This window comes from Panicum virgatum, chromosome 6N (assembly GCF_016808335.1).
Source record: "Panicum virgatum strain AP13 chromosome 6N, P.virgatum_v5, whole genome shotgun sequence".
In the NCBI taxonomy this organism is placed as follows: domain Eukaryota; kingdom Viridiplantae; phylum Streptophyta; class Magnoliopsida; order Poales; family Poaceae; genus Panicum; species Panicum virgatum.
This window is the reverse complement of record NC_053150.1, coordinates 44,160,845-44,182,349: the sequence shown is the minus strand read 5'-3', so window position 1 is coordinate 44,182,349 and position 21,505 is coordinate 44,160,845. Positions and strand designations below refer to the sequence as shown.

The window sequence follows — 21,505 nt, the reverse complement described above, 5'->3', positions numbered from 1 at the left end:
AAGCTGGGCGGCGCACTGTCGAGGCCTGGGGAGGATTAAGGACCATCGAATGTGTGTCACGCCTCGCGTTTCTGAATTCTGACACTACTATATATACTATTGCTTGCACTTTCAGCAGGGAAAAATACGAAAAATATTACAAGAGTCGACAGGCGTGTTGTTCAGTTGTTGTAGTAGGGTGTAGGGAGTGTCATGGTCGATGATGATCGATCCCTTCTTCTACTGAATTAAAAGGTGCCGGCGGCTTTTATCCCTTCCTGATGGCACGCACTCGTAGGCTATTCATACGGCTTTGAACCGAGGTCGCCGCGAGTGTTTGGTCTGTGCACGTCGCGCTCGCGCTAGTGATAGCTTTGCCGCACGCCACCATGGATGATCATGCGGCCCGCCCCGTTGACGAATGACGATGCGCTTCGGCCAGCCCATAGTGGCTCCGCCTCTGACTCCTCCCGATCTTGTTTCATCTCGTATTAGGAGTGTGTTTAGTTGGTGAAAAAGTTTGGACTCTTACTGTAGCATATTTCGTTGTTACTTGATAAATAATATCCGATTATGGACTAATTAGGCTTAAAAGATTCAGCTCGTGCTATCAATTAGATCGTGTAATTAGTTATTTTTTTCAACTGCATTTAATGCTACATGCATGTGTCCGAATATTCAATGTGACGGATACTGTGCAAAAAATTTTAGGAACTAAACATGACCTAGGTCTTCTCCAAATGCTGACTTTTAGCTTGCTCATATAATTTTTTAATCGATGAACAGTGCTAAAAGTGAAAAGCTATCTCGTGTTCAAAAGATAGTCTCATAAGCGAATTTGAGATTACAGGAGAATGACGGGTGGAGTTATTTGTGTTATGAGCTAGAGCTAGGTGCTAAGAGCCAGATCATTGGAAGGGTTGTTTCTAGAAAGCTTGGAGCTAGGTACTAGCTCATATACCTTTAGAGGAGGCCTTACTGATGGAAGACGGGGGGAAGTGTGGAAGCACAAGTTGATGTAAACTTTACAGAGCGTCATCGCCGGAGAAGAAGTTGCTGCCACTGTGGAAGGCACCCTCCGACCTCACACAGGTCACAAGAGGCGAGGCGTCAGCGGTAATGGCTCGACTTCACCTCGGCCCCCCACCTTCTTGGCGACGCACCGTCCTCCTCCCCTGCAGAAGCTCGTGACATTCTGGATGCTTCCAAATGCGATGTTCGTTCCGTGAATACTCTGATGTTTTTGTCGTTCATGTGTTGCCGGATTGGTTGGTGATTTCGTACCGATCCCAAGCAGGTGAGGCAGTTGCCAAAAGGGCGCGCAGCTAGTAGCGAACGCTGGACCAGCGGATCAGTTTTTTACTGCCAAAAAAGCAAAGCTCCTCGGCTCATCAGGGGGTGATTGGTGATAAAGTTTGGATTTGAATACTGTAGCATGTTTTGTTGTTACTTGATAATTAATATTCAATCATGAATTAATTAACATTATTAGATTTTTCTCGTATGAATCAGTTAGACTGTATAATTAATTATTTTTTCAACTACATTTAATGCTTCGTATATGTGTTCGAAAACTTGATGTAATGTGTACTGTGAAAAAAGTTTGGGAACTAAACGCTGCCTCAGTGTCAGTAGGCAGGCCGATTTCCCTTGCTGGCGTCGACGCCGCCGCCTTGCCCCCGGAACGGCCATGGATCCGGAGGCCGAGGTCGACTTCGACTTCTCGAGACGTTCGTCATCTGCAACAAGAGCGGCCGCGTGCGCCGCCTCATGGGCACGTCCAGGGTCGGCGCCAGCGCGGACGCCGCCACGGGCGTCACCTCCAGGCAGGGACGTCGCCACAGGCCGACCTCGCCGCGCGGTTATACGTTTCCAGCGACGTCCTCGGTAAGACCGAGGAGCTACCCCTCCTCGTCTACTTCCACGGCAGCGCCTTCGCCGTGCACTCGGCCTTCTCCGCGGCGCACTTCCGGTTCCTCAGCGCGCTCGCGTCCGCGGCCGGCCTGGTAGCCGTTTCCGTCGACTACCGCCTCGCGCCCGAGCACCCGGTGCCTGCCGCCTACGACGATGCCTGGGCCGTGGCGAGCAGCGCCGCCGGGCCAGAGGAGCCGTGTGGCTGTCCGCGCACGGCGACGCCGCGCAGGCGCGCACCTCTTCGTCGCGGGCGACAGCGTCGGCGCCAACATCGCGCACAAATCCGGCACGTCTACGGTCTACTTCATCGAGAAATCCGGCAGCGGCGGCGGCGAGAAGGCGAGAAGGAGATGGCGGCCGTCGTGTCGTTCATCAAGCGACAGGGGGTAGATGCATGGGTTCGCTCATCAAGCAATGCTTTTGCTGCCAATAAGCTCTGAACCATATTGTTGAATGCAGGATTCAGTACCGCTTGCCGATCATCATAGTAGTCCTCCATCTCACAGATTTGGCGTTGTATTTTACCTGCGGACTCTGAATGATTCCTTGCCCATTAGGCGCGCCTAAAAATCAATTAGAATGGCGTAAAAGTATTTAATTGAGACATCGGTTGTGCTCTCTTTCTTTATCTATGGAGGGTGGCAGTGCTACTGGAGTGCTCTGATTTTCCGTTAAGAGAGTGCTAGTGGAGTATTGGCGTTACTGTCGGAGTGTGACGGCGGACCATCATCGGTCGTCCACTACAGTTGCCGGCGTGCAGCAGCCTAACACCTGGCCAAGTTACCAGGCAATCATTGGACAAAGCTACGTGTGGAAAGATGCAGACATGCAGCCGCAACACCTGAACACAACTAGTATTATAAAACGCCGGAGCCAGCCGCCACGGGACCTAAAATAGTTCGATCTGGCCTGAGTGGCCTCTGCCTAGGAAAGCTTGGGCTGCTCGCACGGCACACCCTTGCTCTTGAGGCCAGATCTATACATGTTTCGGCTTTCAGCGGCCCAAGGAACTGCGGCCTCGTCGCCGGCAAGGCAACCGTCCCCCTCAGGAGCAATCGGCGATCGCGCTGCGGCCGGCGACGAGTCTGTCTGCAAGCTGGGAATCTGGGATACCGCATTGCCCTCTGCGGCTCGGCTTCGGCGACCTTTGTGCGCTCTCTCTTGTCTCGCGGGGGCTGCGGGGCTGCCGGTGGAAAATTTCACGGGCCATCGTGGCAGTCTACTAGCGCGCATTGGAGGCCTTCCTGATCCTTACCGAAAGAGAAGCCCAACATTTTCGGCCCACTCCAGCCAGCATGTGGCTTCCCAGCCCAGAAGCCATGCGGGCTGCCGGGCCGGTTCCGTCGCTAAAGTGGGCTTGCACAGCCGTGAGTCCACCGGGGCTCCGCGCGCTCCGACGGCAGGAGCTCCCCGCCGCGGAAGTAGGGGTGCAGCAGTGTTGGCGTGGCTAACTGCATCGCCCGGAGGACTCGCTCTTCTCCCGATCACCGCGTCGCCCTCGTGCGCGCCATGCGCGCCCCGCGACGCGCGCGCCATGCAGACCGCGTCCACCGCGCCCACGACGCGCCGTGACCGCGCTCGCCTGCGCGTTCCGCGCTTGTACTGGCTCCGTGAGCCGTTGTTGTACACCTATATAAGCTGTTCAACGTGATCAATACAAACCGTGGTTGATCCTACAATCTCTACATGGTATCAGTTACCCTAGATCCTATTCTCTAGCTTCCGCATCCGCTTCTTCCTGCGTGCCGCGACGCGCCGCCATGTCGTCGCCGGCGCAGTCCTCCTCCAGCTCCTCCGTCTCCTCTGAGCCCCTTCTCGATGCTCCTCAGCCTGCTCCGGCCGCCGTCGTGCAGCAGGTTAACATCCGCTCGCATGTTCCCGTCCTCCTCGACCTCCCCTCTGCGACTATGGGCAGTGGCGCGTTCTCTTCGAGTCCGTCCTCGGCAAGTTCGGGCTCGATGACTTCGTCCGCTCCGCGCCGCCCATCGCCCAACGCACCGCCGAGTGGCGACAGATCGACCACACCGTCGTCAACTGGATCTACACCACCATCAACAAGACTGTCTTCGACATCGTCTACAGGCCGCGCATCTCCGCGTTCACCCTCTGGGGCGACGTCGAGGGTCTCTTCCTCGACAACGAGCTGCACCGTGCCGTCTACCTCGAGGCCGAACTGCGCTCTATCGTGCAAGGCGACACCACCATTGACGAGTACTGCTCCACCCTCAAGCGCCTCGCCGACAAGCTCCGTGACATTGGGCAGCCCGTCTCGGAGCCGAGCCAAGTGCTCAACCTTCTCCGCGGTCTGAATCCCAAGTATCGCCACGTCAAGCCGGTGATCACCTCCAAGCGCCCGCCTCACACCTTCCAGAGCGCGCGCTCCTTCTTGGCCCTCGAGGAACTCCAGATGCAGCACGATGACAAGATGGAGGCCGGTCAGGCGCTGCTCGCCTCCCACGACCGCCAGACTCCGACCGCGCCTCCTGTGCCGTCCAGTGGCTCCGCCTCGGGCTCCCGCTCGAGACCGAAGTCCAAGGGCAAGTCCAAGCAGAAGCCCCCCGGTGGCGGCTCCTCCGGCATGTCCCAGCAGCAGCAGCAGCCGCGCGGGCCGTTCCCCAACACCCCCTGGCAGGCTGGCTACAACCCATGGACCGGCCTCGTCCAGGCTTGGCCCATGCCGTTCCGTGCCCCCGCCGCGGGCGTTCTGGGCCCACGCCCGCAGTTCCAGCCGCAGCAGGCTATGATGGCTCAACAGGCGTTCGCGGTGCCGTCGTACCAGTTTCCCTCGCCGGCGTACGCGTCAACCCCGACGGACTCCCAGAACACCGACGCATCGACCTGGGACATGAGCGCGCTCTACACTGTGCTCAACTCCGCCGGCGTCGCCACCGCTCCGCCAAGCTCCAACGACTGGTACCTCGACACTGGTGCTTCTGCACACATGACCTCCAACGCCGGTAATCTCACCCATTCACACCCTCTCCAGCTACCCAACTTCATCACCGTCGGCAATGGTGCCCAGCTTCCGGTTTCCCACACCGGGAGCACACCCATTCTGACATCTTCTCGCCCCCTCTACCTACGCAATGTTCTCGTCTCTCCCTCTCTGATCAAGAACCTCATCTCTGTGAAACAACTCACTCGTGATAATAACGTTTCCATTGAATTTGACCCATCTGGTTTCTCCATTAAGGATCTTCGCACTCAAACGGTGAAGCTCCGATGTGATAGCAGTGGCGACCTCTATCCACTTCGACTCCGGCCACATCAGACCTTCACTGCGGCCACCCCCTCGTCAGTGGAGCTGTGGCACAGTCGTCTTGGACATCCCGGGTCTCATGTTCTTCAGCAGGTGCTTCATTCCTTTGCGTTCCAATGTAATAAGTCCGCCCCGCACTCTTGCAACTCTTGTCGGCTTGGCAAGAGCACGCGGCTACCTTTCCAGAACTCTACTACCTCCACATATTTCCCATTTCAAGTCTTACATTCCGATGTCTGGACTTCTCCTATTTGTAGCAACTCTGGTTACAAGTACTATTTAGTGTTGCTTGATGATTTTACACATTATGTCTGGACATTCCCCATGCGTCAAAAGTCTGAGGTTCTCCCCATTTTGCATACTTTCTTCACCTACGTTCGCACACAATTCGGTCTCCCCGTTCTCGCTCTCCAGACTGACAACGGCAAGGAGTTCGATTCTATCGCCGTTCGTCAGCTCCTCGGCAGCCTAGGCACCACGTTTCGTCTCTCTTGCCCCTACACTTCCCAGCAAAATGGCAAGGCCGAACGGATCCTGCGAACACTGAACGATTGTGTACGAACTTTACTAATCCACAGTGCAGCTCCTCTACCGTTCTGGGCAGAAGCGCTGAACACGGCGACTCACCTCCTGAACCGGCGACCATGCCGCGCCACCGGCTCCGAGACTCCGCATCACCTCCTCCTTGGCGTGGCACCGCGGTACGACGACCTCCGCGTCTTCGGATGCTTGTGCTACCCCAACATCTCGGCCACAACAGCTCATAAACTGAGCCCTCGGTCGATCGCCTGCGTCTTCCTCGGCTACCCCACCAACCACCGTGGATACCGCTGCTACGACATCAACACCCGTCGCGTCTACACGTCTCGCCACGTCGTCTTTGTTGAGGACGTGTTCCCGTTCAGCTCCGCTCGAACGTCTTCGACCACGGCGCCGCACGGCGCCGAACTCAGCAACGTGACCTACGACGACATCCCAGTACACGTCGCCCGCCCGGCGCCTTCGGCACCGCACGCATCTGCGACGTCTACGCCGACGTGTCCTGCGCCCGTTCCGTCGCCACCGACTCCTGCCGAGCCCACCTCGACAGCGCCGCACTCCACAGCAGCTGCACCACCAGCGACAGCGGCCCCCGCATCCCAACCTCCACCAGCACCCCGCCACCATATGGTGACCCGTGCACGCGCCGGCATCGTCAAACCAAATCCCAAGTATGCCCTCAATGCGTCCGAGCAGCAGCTATCCCCAGTGCCGACCTCCGTCCGTGCCGCGCTGCATGATCCGAACTGGCGAGCAGCAATGCAGCTCGAGTTCGATGCTCTCCAGCACAACAGCACATGGACGCTCGTACCTCGTCCTGCTGATGCCAAGGTCATCTCCGGTAAGTGGGTGTTCAAGCACAAATTGAACCCCGACGGCTCCCTCGAACGTTACAAAGCCCGGTGGGTTGTCCGCGGCTTTCATCAACGACCCGGCATCGACTTTCAGGAGACGTTCTCGCCGGTGGTCAAACCAGCGACAATCCGCACCGTGCTCACACTCATCGCCGGCAAGAACTGGCCTGCACATCAGCTCGACGTCTCCAACGCCTTCTTGCATGGCAACCTCTCCGAGCGCGTCTACTGCAACCAGCCCACCGGCTTTGAGGATCCGCAACAGCCAGATGATGTCTGTCTTCTCTCTCGGTCTCTCTACGGGCTGTGTCAAGCGCCGCGGGCATGGTTTCTACGCTTCGTCGAGCACGTCACCTCCCTTGGCTTTTGCCAATCACGCTCCGACTCGTCGCTGTTCGTCTACCGCAGAGGCAACGACACTGCGTACCTGCTCCTGTACGTCGACGACATGATCTTGTCGGCCTCAAGCAGCAAGCTCATCTCCGAGATCATCGGCAACCTCCGGTCCGCGTTTGCTGTCAAGGACCTCGGCCCCGTCAGCTACTTCCTCGGCGTCGACGTGCAGCGCACCGAACACGGCTTCACCCTCTCCCAGGCTTCGTACGCCATGGACGTTATTGAGCGTGCCGGCATGCTCAACTGCAAAGCATCGCCAACCCCTGCTGACACCAAGCCCAAGGCCTCCAGCGATGATGGCGAGCTCCTTTCAGATCCCTCATGGTATAGGAGCATGGCGGGCGCCCTCCAGTATCTGACGATTACAAGACCGGACATCGCGTACGCCGTGCAGCAAGTCTGCTTGCACATGCACGCTCCCCGGACCAGCCACGCCAATCTCCTCAAGCGGGTTCTGCGTTATGTCAAGGGCACAGCTACACTCGGCCTTCACCTGAATGGCTGCGCACACCCGTTCCTCACCGCCTACACCGATGCGGACTGGGCAGGGTGCCCGGACACTCGCCGGTCGACGTCGGGGTTCTGCGTGTTCTTGGGCGAGGCTCTGGTGTCTTGGTCCAGCAAGCGTCAGACCACCGTGTCCCGCTCAAGCGCTGAAGCGGAGTATCGTGGAATCGCCAACGCCGTCGCCGAATGTACTTGGCTCAGGCATCTTCTCAGTGAGCTCCACTGCGGCGTCTCCAAGGCAACGGTGGCCTACTGCGACAACATTTCCAGCGTCTACATGTCTCGCAACCCTGTCCATCATAGGCGCACGAAGCACATTGAGCTGGACATTCACTTTGTGCGGGAGAAGGTCGCACTCGGAGAGCTTCGTGTTCTACAGATTCCCAGTGGCCGGCAGTTCGCGGACATCTTCACGAAAGGATTACCGACGGCTCTCTTCGAAGACTTCCGTTCCAGTCTTTGCATCGGCGAGACGACTACTAAGACTGTGGGGGGTGTTGGCGTGGCTAACTGCATCGCCCGGAGGACTCGCTCTTCTCCCGATCACCGCGTCGCCCTCGTGCGCGCCATGCGCGCCCCGCGACGCGCGCGCCATGCAGACCGCGTCCACCGCGCCCACGACGCGCCGTGACCGCGCTCGCCTGCGCGTTCCGCGCTTGTACTGGCTCCGTGAGCCGTTGTTGTACACCTATATAAGCTATTCAACGTGATCAATACAAACCGTGGTTGATCCTACAATCTCTACAAGCAGAACCATCCCCTCGATCCGCGCGCCGCCGGGGAGGCCGCCGCCCCCGCCGGCCCGCATCGCCACGTTGTGCGCGATGTTGCCGCCGGTGCTGTCACCCGCGACGAAGAGGCGCGCGGGGTCGCCGTGCGCCGCCAGCCACGGCTCCTCCTCCGGCGCGGAGCCCCGGCGCCGGCGCCGGACCCCGCGCAGCTCGACACGGCCCAGGCGTCGTCGTAGGCGGCGGGCAGCGGGTGCTTGGGCGCGAGACGGAAGTTGACGGAGACGGCCACGGCGCGCGCCGCGGAGACGAGCGCGTTGAGGAACCGGAAGTGCGCGCCGGAGAAGGCCGAGTGGACCGAGAAGGCGCCGCCGTGGAAGTAGACGAGGAGGGGCAGCCTTGCTGGCGTGCCGAGGACGCCGCTGGGGACGTAGAGGCGCGCGGCGCAAGGCCCGTGGCGGCGTCGGTGACGACGTCCCTGGAGGTGACGCCGGTGGCGGCGTCCGCGCCTGCGGCGACCCTGGACGTGCCCGTGAGGCGGCGCACGCGGCCGCTCTTGTAGCGGATGAGGTACGGCGACAGGTCGACGTCCACCTCGGTGTCCTGATCCATGGCCCGAGGGCGAGCCAAGTTCCGGCGACGAAGCAAAGCAAGCCTACGGGGTCCTCGTCTTGGGCATTTTTTTTTGATGGCCGGTCATTTTTATTCGTGCTGGTCTTTGTTAGTGGTGAGCTTGAGCGTGATAAACATGCTGATCGCATTCCCCACACCAACACCAAACCAGCAGGCAACCAAACCTGAAAGATTTCCATGGGCTCGCGCAGCGCACGCAGCTGACGGCTCGGCCCGTCTCTTCTTTTATCAGCACCTCGGGCCGGGCCGGGCCGAGCGGGAATTTCACGAACGGGCCGCACTGGCCGTGGTCTGGGGCCCACTAGTAAAACCTGCATCGGACGCGTTTTTTCATTTTTATATTTTTCAAAATCATTTTTTACAGAAATATATTTTCGGTTTCATAATTTACAGATTTATACCACTACCGCCCGGCTGCGGGGCGGCCGCCCCCTGCCGCCCATCTAGTTGTTTCTGTATTTTGTCCCTACCGCCCGACAAGAGGACGTCAGGGGGCGACCGCCCCGCAGCCGGGCGGTAGGGGTATAAATCTGTAAATTATGAAATCGAAAATATATTTCTATAAAAAATAATTTTGAAAAAAAAAAAATAAAAAAAAAACGCTGCATCGGACCGTTGCAAAAATGGGCTTAAACCTCGTTGGCATATGCATGGGCTTTCGTGTGTTCCTCACTTCCTCCAGGAGGATGTCCTTGCTGTTGATTGGGCAATCCATCTTCCGTCAGGGGCTAGCTGTTCGTCGTGTTGTACGACGTCTGCAGCCGCGTCGCCGTGGACGCACCGGACTGGACCTGCGAAAATAGCAATGCACGAGTCGCGCTCCGATGGCTACGTGGGATCGCACAGTGTCTGCACGTCACCACCAACTGCACAGCCGTGGCCACCGGCGTCGCCGAGGACAACGCGCCGGCCGGCGGCCGGCTTCGTTGTCGTTCCCCGGATACTTCTTGGAAGTAGCTACTACCAAGTACTAGCTCATAGAGTCATAGGCCTCGACCAGCGAAAGGACCAGTACTACTGCAGCAACTGGACAAGCTCAGAGGCCTCAAGCTCGCTTCACTCATGGCGGCGGTGGGGGGCCGCCTCTCGTCCGCGGTGTTGCTCCTGCTCAACATGGCGGGCGCGCTGCTCGCCCCACGCGGCGCGCTTTCCCCGGCCCCGCCCGCCGCCGGCGCCGAGGACGACGCGGACGTGGACTTCTTCTTCTTCCCGTTCCTGGTCCTCTACAAGAGCGGCCGCGTGCAGCGCTTCATGGGCACGGACACCGTGCCGGCGTCCACGGACCCGGCCACGGGCGTCGCCTCCAGGGACGTGGCCGTCGACGCCGCCGCCGGCCTCGCCGTGCGCCTCTACCTGCCGAGCCTCGCCACCAACTCCACGGCGGCGGAGGCGGCGGACGGTGGCGGCAGGCTGCCGCTCCTCGTGTTCTACCACGGCGGCGCGTTCGTCACGGAGTCGGCCTTCTCGCCGACGTACCACCGGTACCTGAACGCGCTGGCGTCCAGGGCCCGGGTGCTCGCCGTGTCCATCGAGTACCACCTCGCGCCCGAGCGCCGCCTCCCCACGGCCTACGACGACGCGTGGGCGGCGCTCCGGTGGGCGCTCGCGAGCGCGCGGTCGCCGGGGCCGGGCGCCGACCCCTGGCTGTCGCGGCACGCGGACCCGGCGCGGCTCTTCCTGGCCGGCGACAGCGCCGGCGGCAACATCGCGCACAACATGGCGATGCGCGCGGGGCGGGAGGGCCTGGACGGCGGCACCGCCATCCGGGGTCTCGCGCTGCTAGACCCCTACTTCTGGGGGAGGCGGCCCGTGCCGTCGGAGACGAGGGACGAGGGCATGCGGCGGTGGCGCGAGCGGACGTGGAGCTTCGTGTGCGCGGGGCGATACGGGATCGACGACCCGGTGGTCAACCCGGTGGCCATGCCGCCGGAGGAGTGGCGGCGGCTCGCCTCCGCGCGCGTGCTCATCACCGTGGCCGGGCTGGACACGCTGAGCGCGAGGGGCCGCGCGTACGTCCGCGCGCTCCGGGCGAGCGGGTGGCGCGGCGAGGCGGAGCTGTACGAGACGCCCGGCGAGCAGCACGTCTACTTCCTCAACAAGCCCGACAGCGAGAAGGCAGCCAAGGAGATGGAGGTCGTGGCGGACTTCATCAATGGCGGCCAAGGGAGCTCCGCAGCTTTAAGAACGGATGCCTGAAGCTGCTGCTTGTTTGGAGATGCCAAGAACCACGCAAGCCGTCCACGATGTCTCCTAAGCTATCCTGTAAAATTTGGTTGCATCGGTGCATCAAGCCATGATGGGCCTGGCCTTTCACAATCAGCTTCTAAAGAACGATGAACAGATGATACCCTATTTTCAGATTATTTAATGGTTGCCCTTGAATCAGAAATCTGTCTATGACCAAGACAATGTACTGTGTACGGAGAGCTACAACGGCATGTCAACTTCTCAAGGCTAAAATGTGGCAACCAGCAGGAGAGCTTAATACACGGTAAAAGAAGTCCCACGCTGTACAAAATTTACAAAATCGCTGTGCATTGTGAAATCACCATAATTTACTGAACCGCCAAGCGTTGGAGATGGTCCATGAAGACCTGGAAGCTCACGTCATCCGTGAATATGACATCCCCTCCCGGTGGTGGAGGATTGTTGGAGTTATACTTGACAGATGGATTAAGCTTTGCCAGTAAGAATCGAGCCTGCAGTTTCAGATGAAAGTAAACTCAACAGAAATGGCATCCCCTCTGTTCTCTTTTACTTGATGGTAATGCATTTGTACAGATGCTGAGACCTGGATGCTACTTTAGCAATCACCTCTTGTAGCTTTATCTTATCTTATTAGAAACTAAAACACTCAGTTTACATAAGTAACTTTGACAACAGATATAGATATATAGTTTTCCTCAGTCCAATCAGTTTTAACATGTTGATGGTTAAATTTGATGGAGGTTGACCGCATGGATATCAAAGGGGGGAAACCAGAGGGAAGGGAACAATTCATCTTTTTTCAGTTAGTTCATGAGCAACCCCTGAATCCCTGATGCGCTGATTGGCTATTGGGACTAAATTGCAGTTTTCAACAGACGTTTGAACCACTAGTTCCAAACTGAAAGTAGTAAATCTTATCCAATTGGAGATGAAAGTTTGCAATTCCATAAACAGATAAGAGAGAAATTTCTAGGGCATGCAGTGTGTTGAAAACTCGCAAAAGAAAGAACAGCTTAAAATAGTAATAACCTGAGAACCATGTTGATCACACACAACCAAACGAGGCACAGGAAAGCGTTCCTTGATTATTGCATCAGCTTCCTCTTGTGGAGCTTGCAACAACTGGGCAAATGCCTAAACATCGCAGAAGGTCAGTTGTCGGTTTGCTAATGAGCACTTACTGTATATAATGAAGCACACTGTTCTTAGATCTTAGATCAGCCTTACAGTCTCGTGTAAGGCTATGAAACACAGAATCTTACGCTTGGATTTATTTTAACATAAGAAGATTGGAAGAATTTCAAAACATTTTGATGCAAAGGCAAACTGTTCAAGAGTTTAGACCAAGCCCAGAAAAAGGTTATCTGTAGTCATAGCTCGTAAGTATATAAATGCATATAAGTAAAGCTACATGGAACTCAACAGACCAAATCTAGCGTTCAAGGTTTCGGTTCACAAAATATTACCTCATGGCCTTCTTGATCTTGGTAACCAGCCTTTCGCCACTGTGCAATTGTTATTCCATGGAATATGACAACAGTAAAATAAGAGTCCAACAAAAGGATCCTATCAGCTGCAATTGCAGTTACATCCAACAGAACAGGCTCTGGAGCTGATTGGAATGAATAAGATATAAGTGATGGCTGGATCATCACAACTGCATTCGCTACATTCTCTCTGTTTAGCATCATTGTGAAATATGCAGTTTCATCCGGACTATTGTTAAAAACCTGAATGGGAAGAAAAATAAGTTAGTGCACAGAGAGCGGAGAAGTAAAATAACTGCCCAATGAACCAGGGAAAATGCTTTACCTGAACAAACTGAGATCGTCTCAAATTGAAAATAAACTGGGGGAAAATTGAGAGGCGAGGGGATAAACTGAAAGATGAGGGTGTTTCTTTGTGATAGTCTCCAAATTTCGAACATAAACTAATTAATGCTCGGTCAAGCCATCTTATCGGGTCAAAATCAGCCTGAAAGAAACACGAAGATGATTATACAAATGTGTACATTAAGGTTCCAGAAACAGAAATGGTCCGCAAGCTGGCAAAATTTTATGACTGGAAACATAATCATCATTCTGCAGTACCGTCCTCTATCTCAAGCGACTAAATTCATCTTTCATGTCATGTATACTCTAATGGTAAAATATTTTAAGAAGTATTGTGAAATACCTCAGCTTCCATCTTAAATGAGACCAAGCGTGCCATGACTGCCGCAGCCGCCTCTTGATCAAATCCAGCTATTAGCTCCTGATGCACATGCAATCCAAGTATAATACAACATTTGTTTCCAAAAGAAACATGAGGGAAAAAGTGGTGAAACCATTCAACAGACTAAACAGAAATGATTAATTATCATAGCTAGAAGAAAACTTGCCTGCACACCACCAGAACCAGCAACCCATTTTCTAGAAAGTGTAGTGGCTCGTAATCTCATCTGACCCTCATGATGCTGGTAACTGCATAGAGCACCTCCAAGTCAGTTACACAACATTTTTCCGATAGTGATAGCTTTCTAACTAAAAATTATGGAATATGGAGGAGGCCACACAGATTCCTTACTAGGTTAAGAATTGGAAGTAGAACTGATTGCTAGCTAATTGACCAATCGATTCTGGCCCATCCTTCTTTGCAATATCAAATATTAAACACAGTGATGTTTTCCTGTCTAGACCACACATCTTCCAAGCACTAGTGTTTCCCTGACCTATGACTGTATCTGAGGATAGAGGACTTTTCTGCACAAACAACAGCATGCAAAAATATTCACATGTATAGTGTCATGATTCAAAAGCATTGATAGTATGTAAACAATACATGCTATACCTTCTCCAGAGAAGTACAAGGTCCAATAATTCCTTGGATTTTGACATCCTTTGAGCAGTTTATCTCAAATATACCACTGTAAATATAATAGATATATGCAGATCAGAACAGTCGAATAACTGATATGCTAAGACATGTTGTTAAATACCATGAAGAGTATATTTACTTGAATGATAAATCAAGATCATTGTCACTTGACTGAAAGATTCGTCGAAGTGAGTCTTTAAAAACAGAATGACCAAAACTTTCTGCAAGCACAACTATTCCACCAGTTCTCTCCACTGCAACCTTCATCTCAGCAACACCTACCTGAGAAAGAATATAAACAAGAATTTTTAATTAAACAAAGCAGCATGTGCATATTGAATCACCACAGTACTGAGTTGTTCTAGCTACAAGTAATTTTTTTATCACTATATTTCAAACGACACTAATTTGACTATTTTTGCTGCACACACTACTATGACGAGTTAACAAAAGATAAAAAAAGACTATCACCAAATTTAGCAACTAATTACTTGGTGGGTGAATGTTCAACTAATTACATCTCCAGAAAAAATATGTCAGTTACTTTACCAAATTGGGCAAAGCAATGAGTTCATGTGCCAGTATGCACATTGCACAAGCCTACTAAGTTTCTGTTGAATGGTCATTATACCATGTATTACCTTGGTGTGACGAACGGTTGTGTGATATGAATCCATGAATAACACAGCAACAATTGCTCAATTCCTAGCTAACAACAAACAAAACCAAGAAAATAAAACAAAACTTTTCACCAAAATTTAAAGGAACAAAACAAGGGCCTTATCCACCATCCTAAAGTTTGATCCAAACCCAGATTTCAAAAGGAAAAGAGAAGGCAACAAACCTGGTCAAGCGCACAAGCAAATAAATCAAGTAGAATCCATGAATACTTACACAGCAACAATTGCTCAATTCCTAGCTAACAACAAACAAAACCAAGAAAATAAAACAAAACTTTTCACCAAAATTTAAAGGAACAAAACAAGGGCCTTATCCACCATCCTAAAGTTTGATCCAAACCCAGATTTCAAAAGGAAAAGAGAAGGCAACAAACCTGGTCAAGCGCACAAGCAAATAAATCAAGTAGAATCCATGAATACTTACACAGCAACAATTGCTCAATTCCTAGCTAACAACAAACAAAACCAAGAAAATAAAACAAAACTTTTCACCAAAATTTAAAGGAACAAAACAAGGGCCTTATCCACCATCCTAAAGTTTGATCCAAACCCAGATTTCAAAAGGAAAAGAGAAGGCAACAAACCTGGTCAAGCGCACAAGCAAATAAATCAAGTACATGCCCTTGATTCACAAGCTGCTTAGAGATATCCTCATAGAACTTAACAGCTTTGTTATAAAGTGGAGCTGAACCTTTATCAAGGTCTTTGTGTGAGCGAATTGGTTCCGATAGGGACTTGGACACGATCTGAAATTTTTAAAAAGAATATCATTATAGATTTATAGTACATTAGAAAGCATAATCAAGAAATGGCTAATGCCAATTGTTAAAGGAAAAAAACATGATGTTTGAGACAATCTAACTCTCAGGCTCTCAGTGATAATCAATACCTACGTATGATTAAGTTCATGGACATACTTGTGCCAACATTTCCCAGATGGCATATCACTTATGCACAAGCAGAGAGCCATAGCGAGGAAAAGGACAGGATATAAATGGCATTCAACTTTATCTGGAAACAAATCATATTATATTGATTAAGTAGAATAGCCTAAACAAGTTGATCTTATTTTCATAGTACATACAAAACTGGAGAGGTTTAATATACTTTCATTACAGATAAGATCATAAGAAACACAAATTATATCCAGAACAGCAGAACATTGAGTTAGGTGCAAAACCACAAACTTTCCACCATGTCAATGTGAACTCTAAATATACACAAGCCTACAACAACCTTAGCCATATCAGCCAGTCAATTTGGATGGTTCCATGAGGTTTTCATACAACTAAACTAGTCATATGGAGTTAAATACAATCTGTCCCAGTGCCGACCCAATTTGGATAGGGTGTACGAGTAGTTCCAAAGAGCATTAGATGAAAAATACTTTAAACGCGGCAACAGTACTACAGGTAGTGTAGCAGCAGGCTTGTGTGCTCTTGGAACTGGAAGACATGTTTTTCATGGTTAAGATTATAGCTTTCCATCCACAATAGCTTACTAGTTACCTGCAATATCTACTGCTTGGTATCTTATCTATTGGTTAGGATGGTTATTATAAATTGATTTTATCTGTATCAGTTAGGAGAGCCTGAATATAAGGAAACTTATTGTTGTAATTGTTATTAAGCAAGAAGAGAAACAAGGAACCTGGTCCAGCTTTCTCCCTTACCCCCGGGAGTGCCAAACTGGCCATCTTAACATCAACGTTTACAGCATAACTATAAATAGAAATGTGAATGAAGCTTAAGAATGTGGTATTAAAGAAAAAGAACTTCTGACTTACAGAACCAGGTCCCTCCGTAGATGGGCCACCTACAAAGGCCATAATTCTAGCACCTGATCCAGGAACGCAAACCCCCAAGAGACTAGCAGCAACACTTAATGCAACTCCAGTACATCTTGATGAACGTTTATCAGCTGGAACAGGCCAAGGGTCCTTTTGCAGTTCTTCTATAACCTACAGAAAAAGGAAAACAGTGTCAATATCATAATGATAGAATAGAAAATCCATATATCTCATGATCTTAGTCGTGGCAACCCCACGGTGTTCTGCATTTTGATTGGGCAAAGAACTTTGATAAGTAATGGTTTCATAATCAAGCAGAGCTCTTAACTGAATTCAACACAAACTCGCACTCAGAAGCAGGCAGCAGGAACCTAGCAATGCTCTCTGTTGAAAGGCCGTCCCTTGCACCAGCGATCACACCTGTTGTGGGTTTAGTTTTCCCGGCAAAGAAGCTCATTTGGTCCAGAATTTGCTCCTTTGTCACTTCTTTGGTCCCTTTGAACACATATGACTTTGGCAACAAGCCAAAACCCAACTCATGCACCTATATGGAATTATGGATCAAATGTAATTGTTTTAGTTACTGACCCATGCATTCAGCAATGGAGAATCAATGAGAGAGATGATAATAACCTGCACATATGTCCCAAAAGTAATAAATCCAACAAGGGATTGATCTGGCAATAGTTCAATAGCTTGTGCTAAAGCAGACTTCAAATATCCAATCTCCTCCTCAATCATACATGTATCAACAACAAAGAGGAAGACAGGAGGCGCCACAGGACCCATTTCAGCAGTGGATGCATACTCAACGGTGGTATACTGTGGAAACAGTTCGGCAGGGAGGTTGTTTTCTGAAATAGAGGAGTAATGTTGGGGGAAGTGGTTGCGCTGAAAGCAGAATGGACAGACCCAAATCTTTGCAACAAAGTCAACTATGGAGAAGGAGTTGAGGATAGAGTGGCACATGCGGCAACGGAGGGGGGCATAAGGAAGAACAGGAATTGCAGGATTTGGCTTTAGAGGAGTAAAAATGGCGGAAACAGGGACCACACAGTTAGTAGCATCCTGCTTTGTGCCTGGTATGACATTCCATGTCATTCTTATCCCATCCTGGGCCTCAAGGTCCAGAAACTCAGACATTTTCTGTAATCAAGTCGCTATAGTGATAGTTTCTTCAACAGAACTCTGTTTCACAACAGTATCAGGCCTCTGCCAGTAGCAAACTCTCCAGCCTGTAACAGCCAATTCAACATTGGGTTAAATTGATGAAAGCCGAAACCAGCAGAGAAAAGTAAAAAAATAGTAAGCCAGTAACCAACAATTGATATAAGCAAATAAAATATAACTAACATATGAAGACAGTATCAGTCATTGTGAACTTCTGGATTTTCAAACCACTGCAGCATACACGCCAAGTTTTTTTTGAGGGAAAGCATACACGCCAAGTTAAGACTAATGACCAAACTGATTCTATAATGAATTGTATTAGTCTCAGAGAAATCCCTAAAATTTTATTGCTAATAACAGTATTCACAAGCTCACGGTTGATTAGTGGAGGTCTCTAATCTCTACATAGGTAGCCATCACCACCAGCCGATATCGTGAGGCATATGAGTTCAGTTAAACCCCAAATTTGAAATTAAAAAAAACATGAGCTGCGAAATTAGTATATACTAGATCACAGCAAAGCAATTCGCAAAAGCCTGGACGCATTGGAGCATCAAACCCAGCAAGTAATTGGGCTTGATTGCTCAAGATAATTTTCCCGCAGAGCAAAACCCCATTCCCAGAACAACTGACCCAAGCAAGCTAGGGCTTTCTTACCAGCAGAAGACGAAATCAGTAAAAGGTCGGATGGATCTCCACTCCAGAGGGAGGACGGGAGCGAAGAGGATGACTAGAAAAGGTAGAATTCCGCCGAAGCGCTGGTGTGCTTCGCTTCGGTACATGGACTGGAGGGTTCGACGACGGTGTGAGGTTCGGAAGCAGGGGGAGGAAATTGACGGAAGGTGTCGGCTGTTGGCGGTGGACTCACGCCGCCCCCGACGAGAAGGTGAGGGGTGGATGAGGGGGGTTTGCTGGTTAGCGCGCGAGCGCCAGGAGGCCAGTTAACAATCGATTTCCGACAATACCCAAAAGTTTCCTTTTTTGTATTCCGTGATATTCCCTTTCTACTTCTAGCTTCTGCGGTGTGCGGTCCACAAGCGCAAATCTAATTTCGTGGTCGCTCCTCCCGAGCCATCCCAGCGAGCGACGGACGACGGCTCCATGTGCCCCCAAATCGCACCCACTCCGCGCGCACCACAGCAGCACATGTTTGTACTTGATTTTTTTTCTTTACTTTTTTTCATTTTTCATTTTTCCATTCAGTTAGTTTTTTCTTTTGGCATAGGAACATTTAGTATTTGTACTCATGTGAAGCCTTTACGTGCATAATCGATATACATAAGTTGTCCAATAAAATTCTAATTCAAGTTATAATAAAAGCTATATGTATAATTTATATCCGTCATAAAAATTATGCAAAATTATTATATAACGAGTTAGGAGGAAAAAGTTATACATATAAATCAAATGCTGCCTAGAATGCATAAGTTATGCATATAAATTGTGTATATCTTGAAAGTTATGCTAATTATAATCTGTAACAAAATATTACTAACGAGTTATATATCGAAGTTACATATATAAGTTATCATATTCTAAATTTGGAAAGTTGCGGGAATTAAAAAATTACCAAAATGGAAAGTTTGCTGTTGTCCGACATTGCTCGCTCGCATGGCTTCTGGCGAGCGACCGCTGATTAGCAAGGCCCGTCCACAAGGGCCGATGCTAATCAGCGCCCGCCGAGCAATTCCTGCAAGCGGTCTCCGACAAACAGTTCTATTTCCTTTTTGGAAATGATTTTAGCTCCATATTTTTTTCTTTGGAAAGTTATAACTTGTAAATATAAGTATAACTTTGTGTATAATTTATAACACACATGTTCTGAGACATAAAATCTCATCATAACTTTTACAGTACACATAACTTTTACGTATAATTTTTTTTTCAACTTCTCAAAAAATAACTTTTTAGCACAACTTTTACGATACATACAACTTTGGTACATAGTTTTTTCAAATAACTTGTGGAGGACAACTTTTTTGCACAACTTCTATGGTGTCAACTTTATCAGAAAGATTTATTGCACTATCTTTTAACCCACAAGTTCATCATATAAGTTTATCGTATAACTTCTAGGTACTACAATCCTTGGTATATCTTTTTGTTTAATTTTTATAAAAAAGTTGCCAAGAGAACTTCAAATAGATGGAAAGTAAAAGGAAAAAATTTGAAAAGAAAAGGAAATGATATCACCTGCTATTAGGGAATGTAATAGGAAAATTTGAAATGAAAAGAGAAAATTAAGGAATACTTTGAGTCGTGGGAGGGTAGGTGGGGAGACAGCTGCATCGGTAGTTTGTTTGTCCGCCGTTGGAGGGTGGGTGAGGAGACAGCTGTCAAATCGAGTGTCACGAAGCCCTCCAGCGTGCGAGCGCCCAATTGGATTCGCGTGGATGAGGGGCCGGCAGGAAGCAGGCAAGGCAAGGGACGGCGATTAGTCGCCTTCGCCGGCGAAGCTACAGAATGCTACAGTGTCCGATGCGACCTTTTCTACCAGATTTTTGCGGATCTAATCACACCTAAAGTTTTTTTTGAAAAGCTGCAACACCTAAAGTTGAATGTTAAATCAGCATCCATGAGTACTTGTATTTTTGGTAAAGTTTTTAAATCTTAGCTAAATTTTATCCATTTTATTTACATTTCTATTTGGATATGCTAGTGCTAAAGTTTAGCATTTTTACCTATTAGCACTTGGAACCAAACAAAATCTCAAGTATAAAAGTGGATTTGAGCGATTTGAGCACTACAGGCCAGCCTAGTTCATGCCTGAACCGGTGTAATAGTTCCATATACTGAGCATCTCTAAGAGTCTTTCTAAATTTCACTCTTTAAATTATCATTTGGAGAGTCATCTATATAAAAATCACTTTCTATATATTTTCTCTCCAATAGCTTTTCTATATCTTTTTTACACTCTAGAGACTCATTCTCGCTATCTATCTTTAGCTAGCAAGAAATCCGGAATAGATGATAGTTATATTTGAATAACCACTTATAGAAGCTCTTAGATGGTATCTTTCCATTAAAATTTATATTCCTAAAAATTAGGATGAATATAGAGAGTCTCTTGGAGTTGCTATTACCAAGAAAAAATTGAGTCAATGAAAAAGTGGTGACCAACATTCCTATAAAAGGTCATGTTTGGTTAGGGGTGAAAAAGTTTTCATAAAAACTTTTTGCCTCTTTGACCACTAATTAGTGGTATTAAATGAAGTCTAATTACAAAACAATCTCCACAATTATGGTACTGTAGCATGTGCTGTAGCTAATAAGGTATTTGACCACATGATTGGAGGATAATTAGGGGCGGTTACTGTAGCATCACTGTAGCCAATCATGGTGGAACTTGGCTCGTTAGATTCGTCTCGAAAAGTTATACCCATCCCTGAAAAGGTTTTGTAAATAGACTTTATTTAGTACTCCATGCGAACATTCGTCTATTTGTGAAAAATTGATGTGATGGATAACCAAACACAGCCAAAAATGTTGAACCCACAAATTTAGAGGTGTTTAGGGGTTGTTCGGCTGATCCAATCTCGGCTTATCTCCTCTCACATAATACTATTCATTCTACCAGCCGAACACTATTCACTGGGTCAGCCGAACAGCCTCTTAGTTTGAGGAATGAGGCCGTCCATCATCTTTGTCGGTACCCCAGGACTGGGGTACCCCCTCTTGCTGCGTCTAGACAAGAGCCTTGTAGTTATCCTTAACTACGTCCAGCAGCCGGACCCCTGCGGTCCGGAGCCCTGCTCACCCAACAGCGGTCCCGGACCCGTCCCCTGGTTGGGAAAGGTCCGGGAGCACCACGTGTCCCGGGTAAAGCTGGCGGTCAGCCTGAACGGCCGGAAGCTCCGGACCTCCCTTGGGGTCCGGGACCCCCCATGGGGTCCGGGACCCCCTGGGTAGTAACCGGACCCCTCTCCAAGGAAAGGAATCGTCACCCCGCCTCGGGGTGGTCCGGGGCCACCACGTGTCAACAGGCCCAGACA

General features: G+C 50.1%; 2 protein-coding genes and 1 pseudogene across 2 annotated transcripts; 1 reads left to right on the top strand and 2 right to left on the bottom strand.

Annotated features, from left to right (window-relative positions):
• Nucleotides 1-3,239: 3,239 nt before the first annotated feature.
• Nucleotides 3,240-8,789, bottom strand: LOC120678197 (annotated as a pseudogene).
• A 1,030-nt stretch (nucleotides 8,790-9,819) lies between these two features.
• Nucleotides 9,820-11,141, top strand: LOC120678447 (probable carboxylesterase 12). The gene has a single exon (XM_039959633.1). It carries the CDS (start codon nucleotides 9,873-9,875, stop codon nucleotides 11,004-11,006), a length of 1,134 nt encoding a protein of 377 aa, XP_039815567.1. The 5' UTR covers nucleotides 9,820-9,872; the 3' UTR covers nucleotides 11,007-11,141.
• Nucleotides 11,142-11,144: 3 nt separating this feature from the next.
• Nucleotides 11,145-18,418, bottom strand: LOC120678446 (protein transport protein SEC23-like). Its single transcript, XM_039959632.1, has 14 exons — nucleotides 18,171-18,418; nucleotides 16,977-17,578; nucleotides 16,672-16,887; nucleotides 16,341-16,514; nucleotides 15,139-15,300; nucleotides 14,014-14,156; nucleotides 13,848-13,923; nucleotides 13,584-13,759; nucleotides 13,399-13,480; nucleotides 13,194-13,271; nucleotides 12,831-12,992; nucleotides 12,485-12,748; nucleotides 12,048-12,152; nucleotides 11,145-11,509 (listed from the first exon to the last, which is right to left on the bottom strand). The coding sequence occupies exons 2-14, from the start codon at nucleotides 17,484-17,486 to the stop codon at nucleotides 11,366-11,368; spliced, it is 2,292 nt and encodes a 763-aa protein (XP_039815566.1). The 5' UTR covers nucleotides 17,487-17,578; nucleotides 18,171-18,418; the 3' UTR covers nucleotides 11,145-11,365.
• Nucleotides 18,419-21,505: the final 3,087 nt, after the last annotated feature.

Excerpts from the sequence above, each read along its gene's own strand:
- LOC120678447 (XM_039959633.1), top strand. The coding sequence starts at position 9,873 with ATGGCGGCGGTGGGGGGCCGCCTCTCGTCCGCGGTGTTGCTCCTGCTC.
- LOC120678446 (XM_039959632.1), bottom strand. The coding sequence starts at position 17,486 with ATGTCTGAGTTTCTGGACCTTGAGGCCCAGGATGGGATAAGAATGACA. Across the intron at positions 13,481-13,583 it reads TACTTCCAATTCTTAACCTA|TTACCAGCATCATGAGGGTC; the intron begins GTAAGGAATCTG and ends TGCTCTATGCAG. Across the intron at positions 12,749-12,830 it reads GACGATCTCAGTTTGTTCAG|GTTTTTAACAATAGTCCGGA; the intron begins GTAAAGCATTTT and ends CTTCCCATTCAG.